This window comes from Lemur catta, chromosome 5, assembly GCF_020740605.2.
Source record: "Lemur catta isolate mLemCat1 chromosome 5, mLemCat1.pri, whole genome shotgun sequence".
Taxonomy (NCBI): domain Eukaryota; kingdom Metazoa; phylum Chordata; class Mammalia; order Primates; family Lemuridae; genus Lemur; species Lemur catta.
The window spans coordinates 52,736,732-52,758,459 of NC_059132.1; the positions used below are offsets into that span (position 1 = coordinate 52,736,732).

At 34.4% G+C, this 21,728-nt stretch overlaps 1 protein-coding gene across 1 annotated transcript in view; it reads left to right on the top strand.

Moving 5' to 3' along the window:
• The window catches only part of RANBP9 (RAN binding protein 9), a 98,480-nt gene that overhangs the window by 70,767 nt on the left and 5,985 nt on the right, over positions 1-21,728 (top strand). Inside the window, exons 6-12 of the mRNA XM_045551805.1 lie at positions 2,976-3,160; positions 5,858-5,970; positions 7,241-7,349; positions 9,159-9,349; positions 10,728-10,872; positions 14,477-14,598; positions 16,266-16,417. Coding sequence (XP_045407761.1) covers positions 2,976-3,160; positions 5,858-5,970; positions 7,241-7,349; positions 9,159-9,349; positions 10,728-10,872; positions 14,477-14,598; positions 16,266-16,417 — 1,017 coding nt within the window. The remainder of the gene's footprint in view (positions 1-2,975; positions 3,161-5,857; positions 5,971-7,240; positions 7,350-9,158; positions 9,350-10,727; positions 10,873-14,476; positions 14,599-16,265; positions 16,418-21,728) is intronic.

Genomic DNA, 21,728 nt, shown 5'->3' on the forward strand with positions numbered 1-21,728 from the left:
TGGTTTTTAAAATCTGTAGTCTAACAAGTTAAGGACTGTGTCCTTAATCCTCTTCCCCCAAATACTCCAGTTTTAAGATTGAGTAAATGGTATAAAAATTACAATTACTTTTCAATGAGCCCAAACGGACTTGATATTACTTCAAGGTTTTATCTACCTCTAATTACAGATGTATGTAGTGTCAAATATTTAAAATGAGAAAAGTGTTTATAATTACAGAAATGTACGAAAGAGAAGTTCTTCATAATCCCAGCCTCTTTAGCTGTGATGGCTGTTTTAACTTGAGTGTATATCCTTTTAGACTTCTTTCTAAACACATGTAAGCCAGTATGAACATTATTTAAATGTTTACATAAAAGATGGAGCCATAGTATGTACATTATTCTGTAGTTTGCTTTCATTTAGTAATGTGTATAGGGCATCTTTCTGTGTCTATTAATGTATTTTTTATTCTGTTCTTTTTGCCTCTTTACAATATCTTATTGTATGAGTGTACTACCATAGTTCATCAATTCTGAGGTGAACATTTTTTCATATTTTAATATTTCTGAAATGGGAATGCATTTTAGAATCTATGGCCTATTTAATTTGCAGTTTTTTTTCTCAGACATAAAATAATGGTACAGCTTATTATTGCAATCTGAGATTTGATGAATATGATAGATCACTGAGCTAAACAGTAAACATTTTTTTTTTGCCATCACAGATAATGCTGCAGGACATACATCTTTGCACGTTTATTTTTCTGTAGAATTAAACTCTTACAAGTGAAATTACTACCAATTTTAATAGGTTTTTTCCAAATTTTTTCCAAATTCTTTAAAAGGTTATGTCAGTTTACATTTGTGTGTACAGTGGATGAAAATGTTTATTTTCCCAACTTTCATCAACATTGGGTATTCTCAGTCTTCTAAATTTTAATCTGATGTTCAAAAAGGAAAGATCTTGTTTTTAATTTACATTCTAAAAAGTAGAGTATGGTTAAGTGTCTCTTCCTATATTGTCATTTTGTATTTCTTTTGCAAATTGCCTATGTATCTATTGCCATTTTTGAGAAATTGAACTGGTAATCATTGTCTTCCTGTGTTGTGAGAATATTTTGTATATCTCGAATACCGATTCTTTGTCATACGTATGGAAGATTGCTTTTTGTAGAAAGTCCATTTGTCTTGATATTTTTGGCATGTTTTATCATGAGTAAGTTTTAAACTTTTATGGAACAGTTTTAGCAGAAAATTCATGAATGTTGATTGTCTTTTATAGTGTTGATAGGATTATTTTTCTGAATATGTAAGGAAATTTAGATTAGCAAATCATTTTAAAAGAATCTTTATTTGGCCAATCCTGAATATCAGACTTCTAAACTGCTTAATGAACAGAATTGCCTTTCACTCTGTTGATTTCTTTATTGCCTTTGGCCTTATATACTTTTGTTTTAAAGTATCTCATAATTCTGCAATGAGTTTTAATGCAAAGAATACTGTACTGGATGTAGAGAGACATGAGTTTCTTCCTTTATGTGGTGCCATTAACAAGCTGTGTGCTTTTGGACTGTGCTTTTAAAGTATTTAGGTCTCAGTTCTCATTGGTGAAATAAGAATGCTGTATTTTGTATCTCACCTGTTTGGGGCTTAAAACTATATGAACTTGTTAGTTCTGTTGATCATTAAGAATCAACACATTGGCATATTTTGATTTAACCATTTAATTTCGTAATCTGGTAGTACTTTATATTTTTTGATATTCTGACACAATATTTTTGTTTCTGATTTTTCTTGCTTGATTCAACAGTTGTTTTAAAACACATCCTCTTAGCCTTTTGCTTTGAAATCTATTGAACATCTTATATACACACACAAATTATCCCCTTTTAATTTTTACCTTGTTTTATACTGAAAATACTTGTGATACTAGTAAAGCAAAGAAATAAGACATACATACAGAGAATGAAGATGTGGTAGGATTTGGAGTTATAAGAAGGAAAACTGATCCTTGGATTTGGTGTCAGACGAACCTTTGTTCTAATTCCACCTGTGCCACTTGTTAGCAGAACAGCCACGAGCAGTTTATTTAATCTCTAATCCTTAATTTCTGTATCTTTTTAACAGAAATAATAATAGTTACCACACAGGATTATTATGATTAAACCTTGGCATTTAGTAGACATTCAGAAACTCATTCTCCCTTTAGATGTAACAACCATTAATAATCAGTGATAGAGCAAAAGAAGGACTCTTGTATTTTTCGTATACTTGAAGTTTTACCACCTTTTACACTTAATTGTTTAGCCTTGAAATCCTGGAATATATCTAAATGTGTTTCTGAGTTAGGATATTCAATTTCATCTTTTCCCTCCTCTGAAATACATACATTTGAGTTTTTATTTTTATATGAAGAATCCCCACTCTTAATGGCACTGTGTTTTGTTTATAGTTAAGTTCTTATCACCTCCCCTTTGTAAAGGCATGCATCCCAGCTGTACAGATAAATGAAAATAGTAATAAAATAGTACATGGTTGGCCAGGCTTGTACTTTTATGATAATTAGCTTTAACATGGAGTTGGTAGAAATGTATCACATATAAAAATCAGAGATAAACCTGAATTGTGTACATGTTTATATCTGAATTTCTGTGACTACTACATGACATAGTCTTAAGAGGAAGAATTACATCTTCATATATTACAAGTATAATGCCATGTGGCATAATTCAGTGTGGTTTCTGAATAAATAAAATAGGTGTCTTAGATTGTTTTGGTTTCCTCTTGATTAAATCACAGGACGTGATATTTTTTTCATCTAACATATAATGTATTTTAGGTCATTTATTTTAATCTTCCTCTACTAATATTTTGATCAGGATTTTAAAATGTCATGAAGCGAATCTGTAGTTCCATTCTTTTAATGGTATCATTAAAAGACTAAGTCTTTACTTAAAATGCATAGGTGTTTTAATGAAATACGTTGTCTTACAGCCAAATTTGTATCCTACTGTGGGGCTTCAGACACCAGGAGAAGTGGTTGATGCCAATTTTGGGCAACATCCTTTCGTATTTGATATAGAAGACTATATGCGAGAGTGGAGAACCAAAATACAGGCACAGATAGACCGATTTCCAATCGGAGATCGCGAAGGAGAGTGGCAGACCATGATACAAAAGTAAGAGTAAAGAAATTTGAATTAACATTATTAGAAATCTATTTTTTATAAGACATTTATTCTTTTGGTATTCATAGAAGCTGTTTAATCGCATTTATATCCTAATGATTATTATTGATTATGTTTTAATCTCAAAGTAATTTAAACAAAATTAAAAATAATTGTCTGATTTGATGACACACATACAGAATTGTATTTCAGTCAGACTTAATGTGGTGGAGGAGATAAAGTGACATTAGGTTACCTAGGTTATTCTTAGTAATAGGATTTAATGATTTCTGTAGGTTATACAATTCAAATTTTAATAATGATGCAAAGGATAAGCTCAGAGAGATGATCTAGATCTTATAATCAGAATATCTGGGTTTTGGACATGAACTTGGCTGTGTTGTTCTGCAGTAGTTTAGATATTTATAAGTAAAAAGAATTGTTGCTTGATAAGAATAAGCATCAAAATGTATTAGGATATAGACTTGATGTGTACATTTTGCATTTCAGGATTTGGCTAAGTTTTTCCAGTGTTTGAGTTACTCTTTAAGAATAACATCAGCTATTTTCAGTTACTAGAATCCCCTTTTTGCTAAATACTTATTATTTAGCATTTAGATTCAGGGAGATTATAATGCCCCTATTTTAAATAGGAAAATTTAAAAGCCTCCATCTTAAGAATTTTTAAAAGACTTACTAATTAAGGTTAATGCTTGATTTGTATATGCCATTATTAAATGTAAGAAAAGATAAAGGAATGGAGTCCCCAAGGAACAGTTAAGTGTGGAGTTAGGATTCCTAAATGTAGCGTACTTAGATTCATTCATAACCATGGTGGAGGATAGCCAGCAGCAGAGCAGAAAATGGGCATCAAATAAAAAGTAATATAAAATTAAATTATCCCAATTTCTTCTTTGCCAAAAATTTTTAACCTGTTTTATTAGGGAATTTTTTTTTTGTTTAAGTAGAATTTCATTATGGAAGTTAGGAAAATATAATTCCGATGACAGTCAACTTTTTAGACTCTTCCTTTGCTAAAAGGCTAGAGATGACACCTAGATATCGTTAGTACTAAATGGTAGCTCTTAACGCTTGAAATAGCATAAACTTAAAAATGAAATAAACGCCATTAAATTTAAAAAGTCATCTTTACTATTATAATCAAAGCCAAGAAAACAGCAAAGACTTTTCGGATACCATCAGTACATCTCATTTCATCATAAATGTCCTTAAATTGCTTTGAACATTCTTAAATTTAAAATTTTAATAAAAATTTTTTGAATATTTTTTGGAGGAGATTGTGATTTGGAGACATGATGATGACTCTGAAAGCATGCTTCTTCCCTAGAGCTATTATTGTCTGTGTTAACAGAGCTTGGATACTAGTTTCTTTGTTCCACACAGTTGAAAGAATAGACAACCCCAACTCAGCATCCTGTAGTCACCATGAGCTGGAGCTGGGATGGGTTGCTCTCCTGGGGCCACTTTCCTTTAAGGCTCTGAAAATGGTTGCCACTGAGCACCATAACAAGATAGCAGTAGAGGAAGCGTTTATCTTAACCTATAGCCAGGATTCTCCTACCCCATTCTTTAGAAGATTGAAGTGACTCACCATGACCTCCTGGGAAGTCCATGCTAAAAGTCCCCTCCCACTTAAATTAATTTGAACACCTGGATAAGATAAGATGAAAATCTGTTTTTTAGAGGTTTCTCCCTCCTTCCCCTCAGTGTCCTCCTGGGGAACCACTGCTTCCCACCACTTTCTAATTGGCACTTAGTAGTGTCAGGTGGAGGCAGATTTAAGAGTTGAACGTTTGGAGATATCAGATATTTGGGTTAATATTGTTGGATCACCAGTTTTTCTTTTTCTTTTTCTTTTTTTTTAAAGGCGAAGAGTGGCACTTGGCCCTCAACTTGGGGGCCGGCAGACCCCTCCCCCCTTTTTTATTTTTATTTTTTTGATCACCAGTATTTCTAACTACATTTTTGGGGTAGATGTAAGTATATGGTTTAACCACTTGGTGGCTTTTTAAGAAATAAACTTGTTCGCTTGAAAGCGTGTCACTTATATGTAAATTATATTTGAGTAATCTCTTGTGCAAAACCATAGTAATTGATTTAGATTTGAAGGCTGATTCCTCCTGTGTGAATAGTACCCTCATAGACTTTGTTCTGAGAGATTCTTTCTCTGGGTTTACCTTAGTATTTTTTCTGTATGCATTTGGTGATCCCATCTCATTTAACTGATGGGTAAAGAAAGTGGTTGAGTTTTGGAACACCAGGAGTTAATCCGTTATTTTCAAATGTTATTTTACAAAATACTGACATATTACTGGGATAAATCATATGGTAGAGATGAAATAGAAATTATGGTTAGTAGGATGGGAAATAAATAGGAAGGGACCCGAGGGTAATGGAGATGTAAGAATCAAAGAAAGGGTCACTTAGGGTCCTTGGTTCTCAAGCAGTATTTATTTTAGGGAGTGTAGTCTTAACACAGCATTTGCAATTGTCTTTTTTGGAAATATTACATGAATTGAACAATGATTTTTTTCAACTTACTTTAAAGTTGAAATTCTTAAAGCCTTAACTGTTTCAAGAAAATAGATTTGTTTTGTAATACCTGAGTAGACCTTGTTTATATAAATTGTAGTGTGAAGCATGTATTCGCTTGACTAAAAGATGTATGTTTCTTCTTTTTATTTTAAGAATGGTTTCATCTTATTTAGTCCACCATGGGTACTGTGCCACAGCAGAGGCCTTTGCCAGATCTACAGACCAGACCGTTCTAGAAGAATTAGCTTCCATTAAGAATAGACAAAGTAAGGACACTGGTGCATGGCTGACATTTGTTTTCAGATTATAGGTTTGGTTACTTTATTTTTAGAAATTTTTTTAAATTAAAAAATGTAAATATTAATTTAAGATGGATACCTCTGAAATTTATTTTCACTGACATTTTTGAAGATTAGCTTTAAAAATTCACATATGACTATGTCAGACTCTAGTTGTAGAAAGAATTGTGGAAAAATTTTTGTAGGGAATGACTTTACCATATCTTAAAATAAAAAATGTTTTCTTAGCTTTCAGGAAATAAAACATTTAGTGAAAAGGTTTTTTTTTAATTTTTTTTAAAGTAAAGTAGTTCTTATTAGATGGTAGAGATAATATGTGAAAAATTTAAATATCTTTGAATTTAAAATTGCCATCTAAATTTAAGATAGCATTGATCATAGTATTTATTGTTTAGGTCCTAGTGCTGGCCTGTGTGACCACAGAACTGTAGAGACTGTTTATAATTGGTCCACAGTTAGCCATCCTAAAATCGGTGGTGTTAGTCCATCAGGATGGGTATGATTTGACAAGAGTGAAGGGATAAAAACAATGGATGGGTGAAAATTTTTTAATAAGTCAAGTTGCTATAATAGCACTGATTACATTGTATTGTAGTTAATTATATTCTTGCCTTTCTCACTATCACTAAGCTCTGTTGAACAGAGACGATCGCTGAACAGAGATGATTGCTTACTCCTTTTGTATCCTCACCATTTCCAACTCCTGACCTCAAGTGATCCTCCCGCCTCGGCCTCCCTGAGTGCTAGGATTGCAGGCGTGAGCCACCGCGCCCGGCCTCTCCTCCATCATCTTATTTAGCAAATGTCTGACCCACAGTGAATGCTCAATGAGTATCTATTAAATTCAGATCTTACTCAAAAGGCTAGCATTTTTTTTTAGTCTTGGGTTCATCATATTTGATAAGACATTTTAATATTATTTCTTTAAAACAGTCTTTTTAATCTTAGTGTTTGAAACTTCAGTGTTGCTTAATAGGTGTTCTAACTGTATTACTTGTATGTTTGTAATTTTTTTTAATAGTTTGTGAAAGTACTTGTTTTTCTGATTTTTTTAATGTCTGAGATTTTTTTCCTGGATTGCCTAATGGATATTAGAAAAAGAAATAGAAATCAATACAAGAAGTTATTTAAAGACTTTTTGCTAACTCTCTTTTTCTTCTGAGGATCCACTATGTTTATGTTTCTACTTTTGTAAAAGTTAATCTTTTGCGTTTTGTTTTTTTTTTTTACTGAATAGGAATTCAGAAATTGGTGTTAGCAGGAAGAATGGGAGAAGCCATTGAAACAACACAACAGTTATACCCAAGTTTACTTGAAAGAAATCCTAATCTCCTTTTCACATTAAAGTGAGTTTGTTTAATAAACTGTGACACTTGTAATATATTATACATATTTGTTGTTATGTTATATAATTAAAATCATTCTCATGCTTTTATAGTTTAATTTTTATTTTACCTTGTTTCAAATATTTACATATAATTTTATAATAAAGCACATTTAAGTAACAGATTATTAAAAATACTTTTATGTTCAGGACCATAAGCAGATGGGATCTTTTGCTGTGTGTATGCTCTTTTATCATTCTATCTCTGTGTTTTAAAATGTGAAAATCTTATTTAGAAGATGGATGTCTATTTTTCCTGCTGAAAAATACCTTATAGTAAGTCTCCTTTGCATTTTAAAAAATTATAGTAAAATATACATAAAATTTACCATTTTAATTATTCTTAAAATGAACATGTCTACATTTAACTGTGTTCACATCATGTAACCATCGCCACCAAGCATCTCCAGAACTTTTTCATTTTCTCAAACTGAAACTCTGTATATATTAAACAACTCATTCCTTCTTCCCCCGCAGCCCCTGGCAACCACCATTCTCCTTTCTGCCTCTGTGAATTTGACTACTCTAGGTACCTCATATAAGTAGAATCATACAGTATTTGTCCTTTGTGATTGGCTTATTTCACTTAGTGTAATATTCTCAAGGTTCGTCTACATTGTAGCATGTATCAGAATTTCCTTCCTTTTAAAGGCTGAGTAATATTCCATTGTGTGGATATATGCCATGTTTTGTTTATGCATTCATCTGTTGATGGACACTTGGGTTGCTTCCACCTCTTGGCTGTAACAAAAATTCTGTTATGAACATAGGTGTACAAATATCTGTTTGAGTCCCTGCTTTCAGTTGTTTTGGTTATATACCCAGAAGTAGAATTTCTGGATTCTATGGTAATTTTGTTTAATATTTTGAAGAACTGCCATACTCTTTTCCTCAGTGGCTGCACCATTTTGTTTTCCCACCAGCAATGCACACAAGGGCTCCACTTTCTCCATATCGTCAGTAACACTTACTTTCTGTTTTTTAAATGATAGCCATCCAAATTTGGCATTTTTATTGGTTTTCTGAATCTTTGGTACTTTAAAAATTAGATGTTATTGAGCTTAAAATTTCAACTCTTTGTAAGAAATCCTTTGTAAGTCAAATGACAGAATCATGTTTTGGTTTTTTTTTTTTGTAGCTAGTCAAATTTAGCAATGGTGGGTTGAACAGAATTGTTTTCGAATTGAAGTTTAAATGAGGCTTATTTTGGTAAGGAGGTTGGGAATGGGACTGGGGGTGACAGAGGGAGGGGAGGAAGGCTATGCTTTATATGTATCATATGTACATAAATTATGTCCTTAGGTACTATCTGATTTTCTACCAAGTGCAGATATTTTGGTTAAATTATTTTTAGCTAAAAAAATGAAATCATGCCAGATGCAGTGGTATACATCTGTAATTCCAACTACTCGGGAGGCTGAGGCAGGAGGATTGCTTGAGCCTAGGAATTCAAGACCAGCCTGGGCAACATAGTGAGACCCCCATCTTTAAAACAAAAAATGAAGTCCATATTATGTTTTTTATAGCCACAGATAAATTTTCATTTTCTTAGTAAATTAAATTAAGGGGGATAATATTATTATAGTCTCTTTTGTGTTATATTCTTAATTTTTTTGGAAAATTTAAAATTCCAAGCAATACAATATATGACACTATATTTAATATTTTTAGCTTACTATCTAAAGATCAAACCTACTGATAAGTGTTTTAAACTATTTTCAAAAAGGCCATTTGAAGATTATACTAAATAAATTTTTCTTTTCTCTTTTAGAGTACGTCAGTTTATAGAAATGGTGAATGGTACAGATAGTGAAGTACGATGTTTGGGAGGCCGAAGTCCAAAATCACAAGACAGTTATCCTGTTAGTCCTCGACCTTTTAGTAGTCCGAGTATGAGCCCCAGCCACGGAATGAATATCCACAATTTAGCATCAGGAAAAGGAAGTACTGCACATTTTTCTGGTGAGATTCACTCTTACAACATTATTTTTTAAATTTTTACCTTTACAATTCTGAACCCAAAATTTGTTAATCTAGATGTTTTCTTTGTAGCAGTTTTGTAAATGTGTATACTTGATTTCAGGATGTTCTGGATGAAAAATTGTTCAGATTCATATATTAATATTATCAGTACTCGGAAGTAACTTAAAGAATAGCTGTTTCTGGCTGGGTGCAGTGGCTCATGTCTGTAATCCTAGCACTCTGGGAGGCAGAGGCAGGAGGATCACTTGAAGTTGGGAGTTTGAGACCAGCCCAAGCAAGAGCAAAACCCTGTCTCTACAAAAGTTAGAGAAATTAGTTGGGCATGGTGGTGCATGCCTGTAGTCCCAGCTGCTCTGGAGGCTGAGGCAAGAGAATTGCTTGAGCTCAGGAGTTCAATGCTGTAGTGAGGTATGATCATGCCACTGCACTCCAGACTGGGCAACTGAGCAAGATCCTATCTCTTAAAGGAAAAAAAAACCTTTATGAAAATAGGTTATTAGCAGATCTCCATAAATGAAGGTCAACATTCAAAATGAGTTGTCACTAGAATTAAATCATTGACATGTAGTAATGAAAAGGTAATTATGTGTTTTAATAATGTATAAATTTAAAGGTGATCTGACTGTGATATCTTATGCTACCAATAACCAAACCTATTAATAGCTGGCTGCCTGTCTCTCTTGGTTCTTTCCCAACCAAGCCTCTTCAAGAATTGGCTCTGCCCAGTTCATTTTCTCCCATCCCTCTTTTTGGCTCTTCAGTGTTGCTTTCTGTGGCTTTTGGTGTTCTCTGTTTCCCAAGATATTACCTTTTCTCTGTACATTTAATTTTCTAAAACAAGTCAGGTAATATTTCCTTTCCTTTCGTAGAGTATCACATTTGCTTTTTCTCACAGTCAGTATATACTCCTTCTGCATTACTTCCTTTCAGTCTAATTACTAATTATCATTTCCCTGTACATCGGGGATGATGCTCATGTCTGTATCCTTAGCTACAATTCCTTTTGGATGTCATGCAGTCACTTCAGGTGTGGGCAAAATCTGAGCCTCATTGTATTCTTATGTAAAATGGGGATGATGATGATAATGCTGCCAATGGAGCAGGATTGTAGGGCAAATGAGATCCATAATTAAGCCTTCAATAACTGTTAGAGATCATAATTACAGCCTCACAATTATATATTCTTAATATCCTTTCAGAGAAGTTATCTGCTTATTATTTAAGTAATCCATTGACTTTTTTACATTCTAGAAGTCTTAAATACAAAATCAAAATATGAAGACATTATTTACAACCTAATTAACAATTAGTGTTTGTTTCTATTTCCATGCGGTATCTTTTCCTTTTTCCCCCTTAGGTTTTGAAAGTTGTAGTAATGGTGTAATATCAAATAAAGCACATCAATCATATTGTCATAGTAAACACCAGTCATCCAATTTGAATGTACCAGAACTGAACAGTATAAATATGTCAAGATCACAGCAAGTTAATAACTTCACCAGGTAAGTGACTTCTCCAGCTTTTGTATTAATATTAGCAAGGTAGTTATAGGTGTCATCATTGTACTAATTTTGAAAGAACTTGATTTATATGACCCATAGTGGTAGTCTGGGAGTTCCCAAGCCCACAGAGAATGAAAGGATAGGGAATCGGTTCTCCAAAGCTTTTCAGTCTCCCATTATGCACACAAGCTCTTTCCTTCGTTCCTTCCTCTTTCTCTGCTGTTAATACCTCTTCTCTCAAGTAAGATTATAACAACAGATTCAGATCTCTATGCATCATCTTCCTGCTAACCACAGATCTATACAAATAATCACATATATGCCATTTGTTATGTTTTCAAGTTAAGATATAGTAGTATACTTAACCCCTAATGTTAATATAAGATAAATTTACAGCTAATTTTTCCTCTGTGTGTGGGTTTTTTTTGGTATAAATATATCAAATGTTTTCTAAGTTTAAAATAACTAACTTTACGAAGAATCTTTTTTGAAAGCCTGTCTTTACGTAGCTCACATACAGCAGATGGTTAAATCGTTTAGTAAACAGTGATATGAGGATAGTATCAAGAACTTGGCCGGGCGCAGTGGCTCATGCCTGTAATCCTAGCACTCTGGGAGGCCGAGGCGGGTGGATCGCTTGAGGTCAGGAGTTCAAGACCAGCCTGATCAAGAGTGAGACCCCATCTCTACTAAAAATAGAAAGAAATGATCTGGCCAACTAAAATATATATGGAAAAAATTAGCCAAGCATGGTGGTGCATGCCTGTAGTCCCCGCTCCTCGGGAGGCTGAGGCAGTAGGATCGCTTGAGCCCAGGAGTTTGAGGTTGCTGTGAGCTAGGCTGACGCCACGGCACTCACTCTAGCCCGGACAACAAAGCAAGACTCTGTCTCAAAAAAAAAAAAAAAAAAAAAAAGAACCTATTGGGTACCAAACATTCTGTTAGGTATGGTGTCCAACTTCAGAGAACTTTGAGAGAAGATACGTGTCTATCAGTATAGTTTGGCCCTTGACATACTCAGGTTTAATATTCATGAAACCTAAAAGTTCATGAAATGAAACCATTTGGATTGAAAACTACCGTGCAAGAGCAAGTTCTTGTGAATTCAGCCTGCCCACGTCATCCAGCATCCCAATCAGTGTGATGTTGGTTTGGTCCTATAACATGAACCAATTGGTCACGCTGCATTTTCCAGAGATGGTCATCAGTGCAACATTTTCTTCCTAGAGGAGAAGAAACCTAACTTGTAGCATGGAATATTAATGGAAATATGATTCTGCAGAAAGGAGTCTATGAAGAAAACCTGTATTTGAAACTTTGGTGATTAATCAAAATTTCTGGATTGTCTGTCACACACAACAGAAATTTACTGAAGTAATGGTGTTGTGTGATTGATACAAGTTATAATGGTGGGCCCCCAAAATGGTATGAGAACGGTAGAAAAAGTGACTGTCTTTTGCTGAGGAGGTCAGGGATGTCTTTCAAAGCAGAGATGACATACTGGAAAATATAAAATCTAAATATTGTAGTAAAAATTTAAAAAATTAGGCCTTTAGAGTTTTGTACTTTATAATAAAGTACATTGGTACTTTATTGTTGATGGGGATTCTGCCATTGTTTGAGGGTAAGATTACAGTCAATTTGTGGGTTTTTCTCTTAAATACTATCCGCACGGCAGGAAGTTGCTAAAGAGACCTGTTATTACCTGAGTTCAGGGGAGCAAGCCTAACGGAAGGGGCTGATGACACAGCATCTTCCTGTGTGCATAGCATAGAAGGGAAAGAAACTTTTGAACCACTTTAAACTGTTAAACAGTAACAGTTATTTTGTAGTTGGCAATGGCACTCCTTATGATATTGTGAAGTAGGCAAAGTAGTATTAACCATTTAAAAACCATTTTACAGATGTAGAGCTGAATGTCAGAAAAGTAAATAACTGTTTTTAAGATCAATAATTAGTAGCTAGTAAGTTGCAGAACTGAGATGCCTTCCCAGGATTTGACTTGCAAACTTGTGCTTTTCCCATTATATCTCCTACCATCTGAAATGCCCTTCTTCCCTACCCTCCTTTGCTCCATCTTAACTTCTGTTCAAGCTGCGAAACTCCAAGTTCAGATGATCTTCCAGGATGTTTTCCTGGATTTACATCCCCACCAAATGTTGTTGTCGCTCCTTGGGATTAACTTTCATCATAGTATTGATTATGATTGCTCTGTAATATAATAATTTGCTTTTTACAGTCTGTTTGCTACTAAGGGCCACAGGCTGTTTCATAATATTGTTAGCATCCAACACAGATCATACCTCAGAGGCTTTTAAATGTGTACTAAATGAATGAATGCCTCTCAAATACTGAACAGAATTGTCAAAAAAGAAAAAAAGTTTTAGTATTTTTTTTAAGACCACTGAAAGTTATGATGGTAAGGATTTTCATTAAATTCAACATTATTTTTAAATTTTGGTTTTTCTTACCATTTTCAAGGTTTGTCAAGACAATAATCAAGCTTTTCTGGCTGAATAAATCTGGTCTGGAGTCTAGGGTCTCATCCCCCTTCTCTCCAGATCTGTGTCTTTTTACCTTAAAGGTTTTACTAACAGGAATGTTAGCACACATATGCGTGCAAAGGTGGTTGCCTCTGATGGCATTATGCATAGTAATTTTTGCTCATCTGTATTAATTTTTTTTACAAATGAATATATATTGCTTTTGTGATGAGAAAGGTCATTTTTTTAAACACTTCCTAAATTTTCAAGTGTTTCTGAATTATTAATATATAGTTATTACCTAGATCTTCATAAAAATCTGAAAGATTAGATATTTATTGTTGCTTATGAGAGTGTGGATGGGTCTGAAGGACATACATTGACAACTTAAATATGTCCAGATATAGTTATTGGCACAGACATTTTTCTTCAGTGTGGAATGAGTGAAAACTGGAAAATATCCAAGACAATGGTTTGAAAATTGAGATTTGGCAGTGCTTTAGCCAATAAGATAGCCTGTGAGAGAGAGTGTGTTGGGTGCCGAAAAGGTATGAAAGGATGAGACCGAGTCGCTTTTTAAGTTATCGTCACCTTTGAGAGAGTGTATATTTTTAGGTAGTAAAGACAAATGCCAAACCGTCAACTATTAAAATATAGTCTGGAAGCAGGTTGAATTAGGAGGGCAGGAAAGAGGTGAAGTGGGTTCCAGGTGTGAGATTTATTGGCTTGTTTTGAGAGTGAGGTCTTTACGTGCTGGGGAGAAATGAGTGCTGGGGAGGTGCTGGGGGCAGCAGTCAGTTAACAAAGTGCAGATCTGGGTTTGAGAAATAGTAGGACTATCATGCTGAAGTATGATTTCTCCATATTGATGTAAAGTCATAAAACCACTACATTTTAGCACATGTACTTTTTTCCTTCCTTATCCCCAGGGGTACACATTTGTTAAAAGTTAGCTGTTTGGCTTTGAATACATTTGAAATTTAACAAAATACCTTTTTTGCAGATTGCTATTACGTTATGAAGTTAGATTATAAGTAGGCTACTTAGTTGAGTAGTAATTTATTTTAAACTAAGCTGCAAGTGCGATATTTCTAAAATTAGGTTTGTTTTTTCGTTTTCAGTAATGATGTAGACATGGAAACAGATCACTACTCCAATGGAGTTGGAGAAACTTCATCCAATGGTTTCCTAAATGGTAGCTCTAAACATGACCACGAAATGGAAGATTGTGACACCGAAATGGGTCTGCAGTGATATTTCTTACATTTTTAATAAAAAATGATGGCTACAAGGTTATGTTTTTACTTGTACTGATTCACAGCTGATGAGCATAAACCAAATTTAAAGATGTATGTGCGATAGGATTTGATAGTAATACATATTACTTAAACTTTCTTGTGAGAGTGAGTTGCTAGAGCAAGTAGAGGTAATTTTTTGGGTTACTTCTGAACTCACAGTAGGTGCCAGAGAATTTTCTTTGCTGAACTGTTTAGGCTCAACTTGAGCGCTATTAATGCAGCAGTAGTAACTTACCTAGTGTTCAGACTTCAGGGTATTTTAGGTTGGAGATAAGAAAAATTGTTACACTTTTTTAAATTTAGTCAATAAGGCCAAATGGGTAGAGATGATTTTATAAATTCTAATCAAACAGAATTTCTTAAATTCATTTAATGCAAATGTGTGTGACTATGCATAGTACTGTGCCTGGTACATAGTAGGTACTTAAGTGTGACCTCCCTCACCCCCCCCAAAACAAATAACAAAAAACCATGTGGCTCAGAGATCTGTTAGCATGCATAATTTTGTTTTGTACACATCTTATATAGTAAATTGTACCATAACGTTAAACTACTGGAAACTTTCCCCTCAAATGGAGGGTGAGAATTATTGAAGCTTATGAATTATTTATTTGTTGGAATTTTATGGCAACACTAGATTTCTAAGTATTTTGAGATTAAAAGGTATTTATTCAAATTATTTTAAAAGGCAGCCTCATTTTACTCTGTTAGATGTTAGCCACCTCAGCTTCCAAAGAGTAATTTAAGCATAGTGAGTAAAAGCAGGAGTTCTAGAACCAAATTACCTGGATTTGATTTCTGCAACTGCCACTTACTAGCTGTGTGACCTTGAGCAAATTACTTAACCACTCTGTGCCTTGGTTTCTTCATCTGTAAAATGGGTGTAATAATAACTACCTCCTAGGTCATTGTGAAAAGTAAATGAGTTAATCTGTGAAAAACTGATAGCACAAAGTACTTAGTAAATGTTGACCATTATCACCATCATCTTCATCATAGTAATTTATATGTTATTGTTAGTAGCAATTTATAGTTACATTATTGATCAGTGATAGTTGTCAATCAAGATATATATTTTCTAAAAGTAGTATTTCTGTAAAAGTAGTATAATTAATCCTTCTCTTTAGTATAATATGATATCTTCTGTGTTTTTATTAGAGTCATTTAGCCTCTCTTAGCTTCGAGGAACATTTTGTTACATCTCTGGTTGCATGTCAGTTAAAGCAGCCGGAGAAGCAATTACTAACTTTTTTCTTTTTCTTTATTTAAAATGTTGCTTAATGTAGTTTTAGAGGGTTATGCTTAACTTTTCCTAAAATTTTCCCTGATGTACTAAGTACACTCGAACACAGAAAGGTTGTCATCTGACTCTCAACTTCATGCTATAATAGAAATTGGATCCTAGACTCTTGAGACCTAGATAATAATATACCTTTTAGCTGCAAAGTTCCATATTAAATTACAAATACATTTTTAAAAATCTGCATATTTAAATGAAATATTAGTATTTACTAAATAAAATGTACAAATTGTTATATAAGAAATTTATGTTCATGTATTTATTATACACCATTCCATAAGGTAGTAAAACACTCGTCCGTTTTGCTTACAGAAGTTGATTCAAGTCAGTTACGACGCCAGTTGTGTGGAGGAAGTCAGGCCGCCATAGAAAGAATGATCCACTTTGGAAGAGAGTTGCAAGCGATGAGTGAACAGCTGAGGAGAGAATGTGGCAAGAACACAGCAAATAAAAAAATGTTGAAGGTGAATATGTTTTTCCTTGAAATATTATAAATATGTCAAAGGAACTAAAATGTAGTTTTGTAAAACATCAACCAGGGTGCTAGGAATTCTTGTTGGGGAACTTGAACTTTCTCTTAGCTCCCTGCCCATCTAAGAGTGGAAACATTTGATGGCGTTAGGTAGCTCTGATCTACTGGAAAGAGCACTGGACTTTAAGTAAAAAAACAAAAAAATGTGGATGAAATCCCAGTTCTGCTTATTTATCAGTGTTGTGTGTCCTTTGTCAACTTAGTTTAATTCTTAGTTTTATTTTCTCAGCTGTAAAATTGGCAAAGTTATCTTGAGAAATGTGACTGTGCTGATAAAACTATAAATTTGAAGTATTCCTAGTTTAGTAAATATTGTTTGGGGTCTCAGACAATTTGGATGTGTTACACATGGTTTTCATTTTGATCGGGATTAGTAAAGAATCGGGTCATCTTTAATGGCCAGAACAGTTAAAATACATTTTAAAGTCTCTTCTGGATTGATGTCCATGAGATGGTAGGAGCGATAAAACTTAAATAGTTCAGTATATTAGCTACAATTTTGTGTATCATTTGATGATGGAGGCGTTTTCTCCAACTTAAGTCAACAATGCAGTTAGTTGTAGAGATATTATGGCTCTTTAACAATTGACTCGTTATAAACATTTTCTCCTAAAAGTTTTGGAAGAAGCCCCCCCAAAACAAAGGGAGATACATATGGTGCCCTGGGGGCTGACACTTGGGTATGGTTAGGAAAGGGCAAAAGACCCCTGCGATCTCTTCCTGACTGAACTGAGAGTCAGTACAGGTTGAGTGTCCCTAATCCAGAAATCCAAAATGCTCCAAAATCTGAAACTTAGAGTGTCAACATGACACCCAAGGACATGTTCAGGTTAGGGATGCTCAATTGGTAAATATTCTAAAATTTAAAAAAAAGTCGAAAATCTGAAACACTTCTGGTCCCAAGCATTTCAGATGAGGATACTCAACCTGTGTACCAGTCAGCAGCATCTAGTAGCACCTAATACAGTACACTTGGCATAAAATCAGTAAAAATAACACATCCACGTACACTGTAGCCTCAGTACAGCACAGGTGTAGACTTTATCTGCCTAGACTAGGATGGTGTCTCCTTAAGTTAAAGGCATAGTCGTACATTTTCAGTAGCTTAGGTGGGAAGAAAGGTGTATTAATTATATTTAGTACTTCATCTCCTGGATAGCGCAATAACTTCAGTTTCTGATGGTGACCCTGAGCTATCAAAAAAAGTTAAATTATTTTTATGCTAAATAAAAAAAATTGGTGGATTATGTAATTGAAATAATTTTTCATTTTAAAAGTCAAATCAGACATTCATATACGAGGAAGATGACCATCTACATTTGCCTTAGAAGATTAAGATTTCCTTGAGGTCAGATTATCTCTTTTAACCTGCCTTTATTTTTCTAATGTATACACCTCTAATGTGTAACACCTAGGTAGTCAATATATGCGAATTAAATTGAAGTTGAATCTTGAAAAGTATAACTGATTTTTCCAAATCAAGGATTTTTATCACTGTGCAACTGTGTGCCACTTTTTCTGGTATCAGCATGAAAAAGAAACTTAATACTTAGTCTCTGTATTATTTGAGGTGTCTAAAATTACCCATTTGGGGAACTGAGTACTACTTTGGTAGGTACTGAGGATGTTGTAGGGCAGTGGTTCTCAACCTTTTGGGTGTCTGATTCCTTTAAAAATTATTAAGGATTCCCATAGTTTTTGTATATATGAGTTACACCTATTGATATTTACCATATTAGAAACTAAAACTAAAAATTGTCAGTTCCTTTTAAAATAACAAATCCATTGAGTAACATATTTTTATGAAAAATAACTATCTTTTCCAAACCAAAAATAGAAAATGAGTGGCATTGTTTTATGTTTTTGCAAGTCTCTTTAATGCTTAGAGGATGAGCTAGACTCTCATACCTGCCTCTGCATTTAATCTGTTATCATATGACCCATTGTGTAGCCTCTGGAAAACTCCACTGTATAGTCATGAGAGAATGAAAGTGAAAAAGGCAAGGAACATCTTAGTAGTATATCCCTATGACAGTAGTTTTGACTTCACAGACCCCCTGATGGGGTCTTAGACCCAGGTGTCCCTGGATCATACTTTGAGAATTGTTTTAGGGGGTATTTGGGAAAATGAAATGTTTGTAAGAATTCTTAAGACTTTTTTTACCCTAGGTGATCTGACTTGGTTTTCTTGTTACAGCTTTATGCTACTTGAGCAGAATGAAGCAATGAGTGATTTATGTGGTACCTTTGAAAATTTAAGATTATACTCCATCAATTTACTGTGTCTTTGATTCTAATTTGCATGAAGCTCAGAAAATGGCATTACATGGCTAATTCTCAAAGCTATTCCTTGCTTATACACTGAATTATGTCAAGATGTAATCCATCTTCATCTAAAGAATGTAGATGGCTTTGATTTTGTACTCCAGCTTCTTAAGCAAATGCCAACTGCCTTCAGAGACTTTCCTGATACTCTGAAGCTGCTCTCCTTTCTCTTCCCAAGCTTATCTTGCTCAACTGGGATAAGATGAGTAACTGATCTACCTTATATGTAGCCAAAGAACAAGGCTGGCAACATGAAGCTAAAACCTTTTTTGCTGTAGCTGAGGTTTAGAAATTATTCTTTTTATTCTTCACTTCAGATCACATGTGATTGTAGGGTTTTTTTTTTAATCTATAATGTTTTTGGATTTACATCAGCTTCTGAGCCATATACACCTACATAGAGAATGACTGGATTAAAGCTGAAAATGAGATTTACCTCAGTTGCTTTGCCATAAGGTGCACGTGTGTTTTGCCTTTCCTTAGCTGTGGAACAGCAGGCATACTGCAGACAGTGAGTGGCCCACCTGTGGTGAAAATGGGTGGCCCACGTTTTCTCTTGAACTTTTTTCTTTTTTCAGTCTTCCTTTCTTCTTTTCCTGTTGTCTTTTTCTTCTTTACCTGCCTGCATCTTCCAGTGGCTCCCAAAAGAGCTGCCTGGATTAGTTTGTTGGCAGCTGTATGTTGAACTTCTGCAGTGTGCTGAGGCATTGTTGTGGGCACTCTGGGAGAGTCTGGTGTGAGTGAGCAGCCTCAGCCTGCAGGGAGCTTTTAATCTAGTAACTGATCAGAAATAGAACCATTTAGATTCACCTTTTTAGAAACTGAGAATCCTGCCTAAATGACATCACATTTCCCTCAAATTATTTCCACTGAGGTAATGTTTTTTTCTCTTTTCTCTCTCTCTCTCTCTTTTTTTTTTTTTAAGACAGGGTCTCCCTCTGTCTCCCTGGGTAGAATGCAGTGGCATCATCATAGCTCATTGCAATCTCAAACTCCTGGGCTCAAGCAATCCTCCTGCCTCAGCCTCCTGAGCAGCTGGGACTAGAGGCATGCACCACCATGCCTGCCTAATTTTTCTTTTTTTGGTGGAGACCGGGTTCTCGCTCTTCCTCAGCCTGGCTTCCCAGAGTGCTGGGATTACAGGTGTGAGCCACTCTACCTGGCCATGTTTTTTCTTTAAAATAAAAAAAAAAATCCATAATGCCACAATATTTCACAGGCATTTTCAGTTTTGTGCCTCAACTCCCATGTGTGTTACCTAATTAATAACTGTAGTGACACTATTTTGTGTTATTTTTGTCATAGAAATTTATTTCCTCCCAGTTTCTATGCATTATTTATAATTATTTTTAAATGGCTACATGGTATTCTATTGTGTTTCTATATCAATTTACTTAAATATTGCTCTGTTGTTGGATTTTCTGTTTGCTTTTATGTCAGATGCTTTAGTGACACCTTTATACATGTATCTGTTTCTTCCTTAAAATTATTCCATTGAGATAAAGTCCTAGAAATAGAATTATTGAGTCAAAGAATATGAACATTATTGTGGCTTTTGCTACATATTGCTATATTGCTTTTCAGAAACCTTCTACCAGCTTACTAGCAGTAATGAAAGAATGTTCTAGGGACACGACTACCTTAAACCTACTTTAGTGGGTGTAACATATATAGTGTCATAAAATTACTTACTAGCATTTCTTTGGTTGTCACCATCAATTAAGTTTTACAGTAGGGTTTAAAACATTAATGTTGCTTTGCTGATTTCATTCATTTTCCTTTATATAGAAAGGATAAAGCTCTAGATGTTTACTACTGGGAGCTTGATGGTGTAAACCGTTTTTTTAAGGTTGTATTAGTTTTCTTGCTTATAGCTTCACTCTCCTTCCAAGCCATGTTTCATAGTGTTGCTGTATGATCCTTCTTAAATCAAGTCTAATCCATATTGCTATTTAAAACCCATTTCCTTATTAGAAGAATTTCAAGCTTTTCAGTGTGTTTTTGGACATTTTAGGATCTAACCCCTTACCCATATTTCCAGCCATGCTTTTTGTCCTTTCTCTCAGCTTCAGTTTGCATGTACCTTGAACCTTTTTCAGTTAAGTCACTAGTAATATACTGTATGTTACTTTATTTGCTTATCTGCCTTCCCCGTGAGACTGTGTGAGTTCCTTGAAGCAGTGACTAGGTCCTGGTCCTCACTGTCTGTATCCTCAGTGTTCAATAAACATTGGTTAAATTGTACTAAAAATAAAATGTGAGAGCAAAATTTTAGACTTTTTTCTTAATATTTAGATTGGTAATGAAAAAGAATCTGCATCTTATTAAAAGAAGTACAGTACTAGCAGTGTGATCTTAACCTCACTGCCAGTTTGCTTTTCTTTAAGATGGGCATAATGATGTCAACCTCAGGTTATTGTAAGGATTAAATGAGATGATCCATGTTAGTGCTTGAAACATGGCCTCACACAATTTTTATGCAGAATAACTTACTACCAGTATTAGTATTATCTTTTTCTCTGAGTTTTGTTTTAAATACTAGAGGGTGTAGTCTTAATTTGAGATTTGGGACTGCAACATTTCACCTTTTTGGTGGCATGTCAGGATATAGACCCCTGAAGATAATTTTGTACTTGACGTTCTTATGTACCAGTTATTCCTTGGACAAATTCTTCACTGTATCTTTTTAAATTTATCTGTACTATGGGGAGGATACCTCATTAAGTGGTTGTGGAATGAATTAAGTCTTGAGCAAAGCTCAGTCTTTAGAAATAATGTGATTGATTAGAGTTAGCTTTACAGGATACAGGCTATCCCATGGTAAGTTTGGATTGGGGGTTAGGGGGGCAGGAAATAGAACCAAGTAGCTTTGTGGGATGCATAAAACATGTTCAATTACTGGAAGAAGCAGGTCTTAA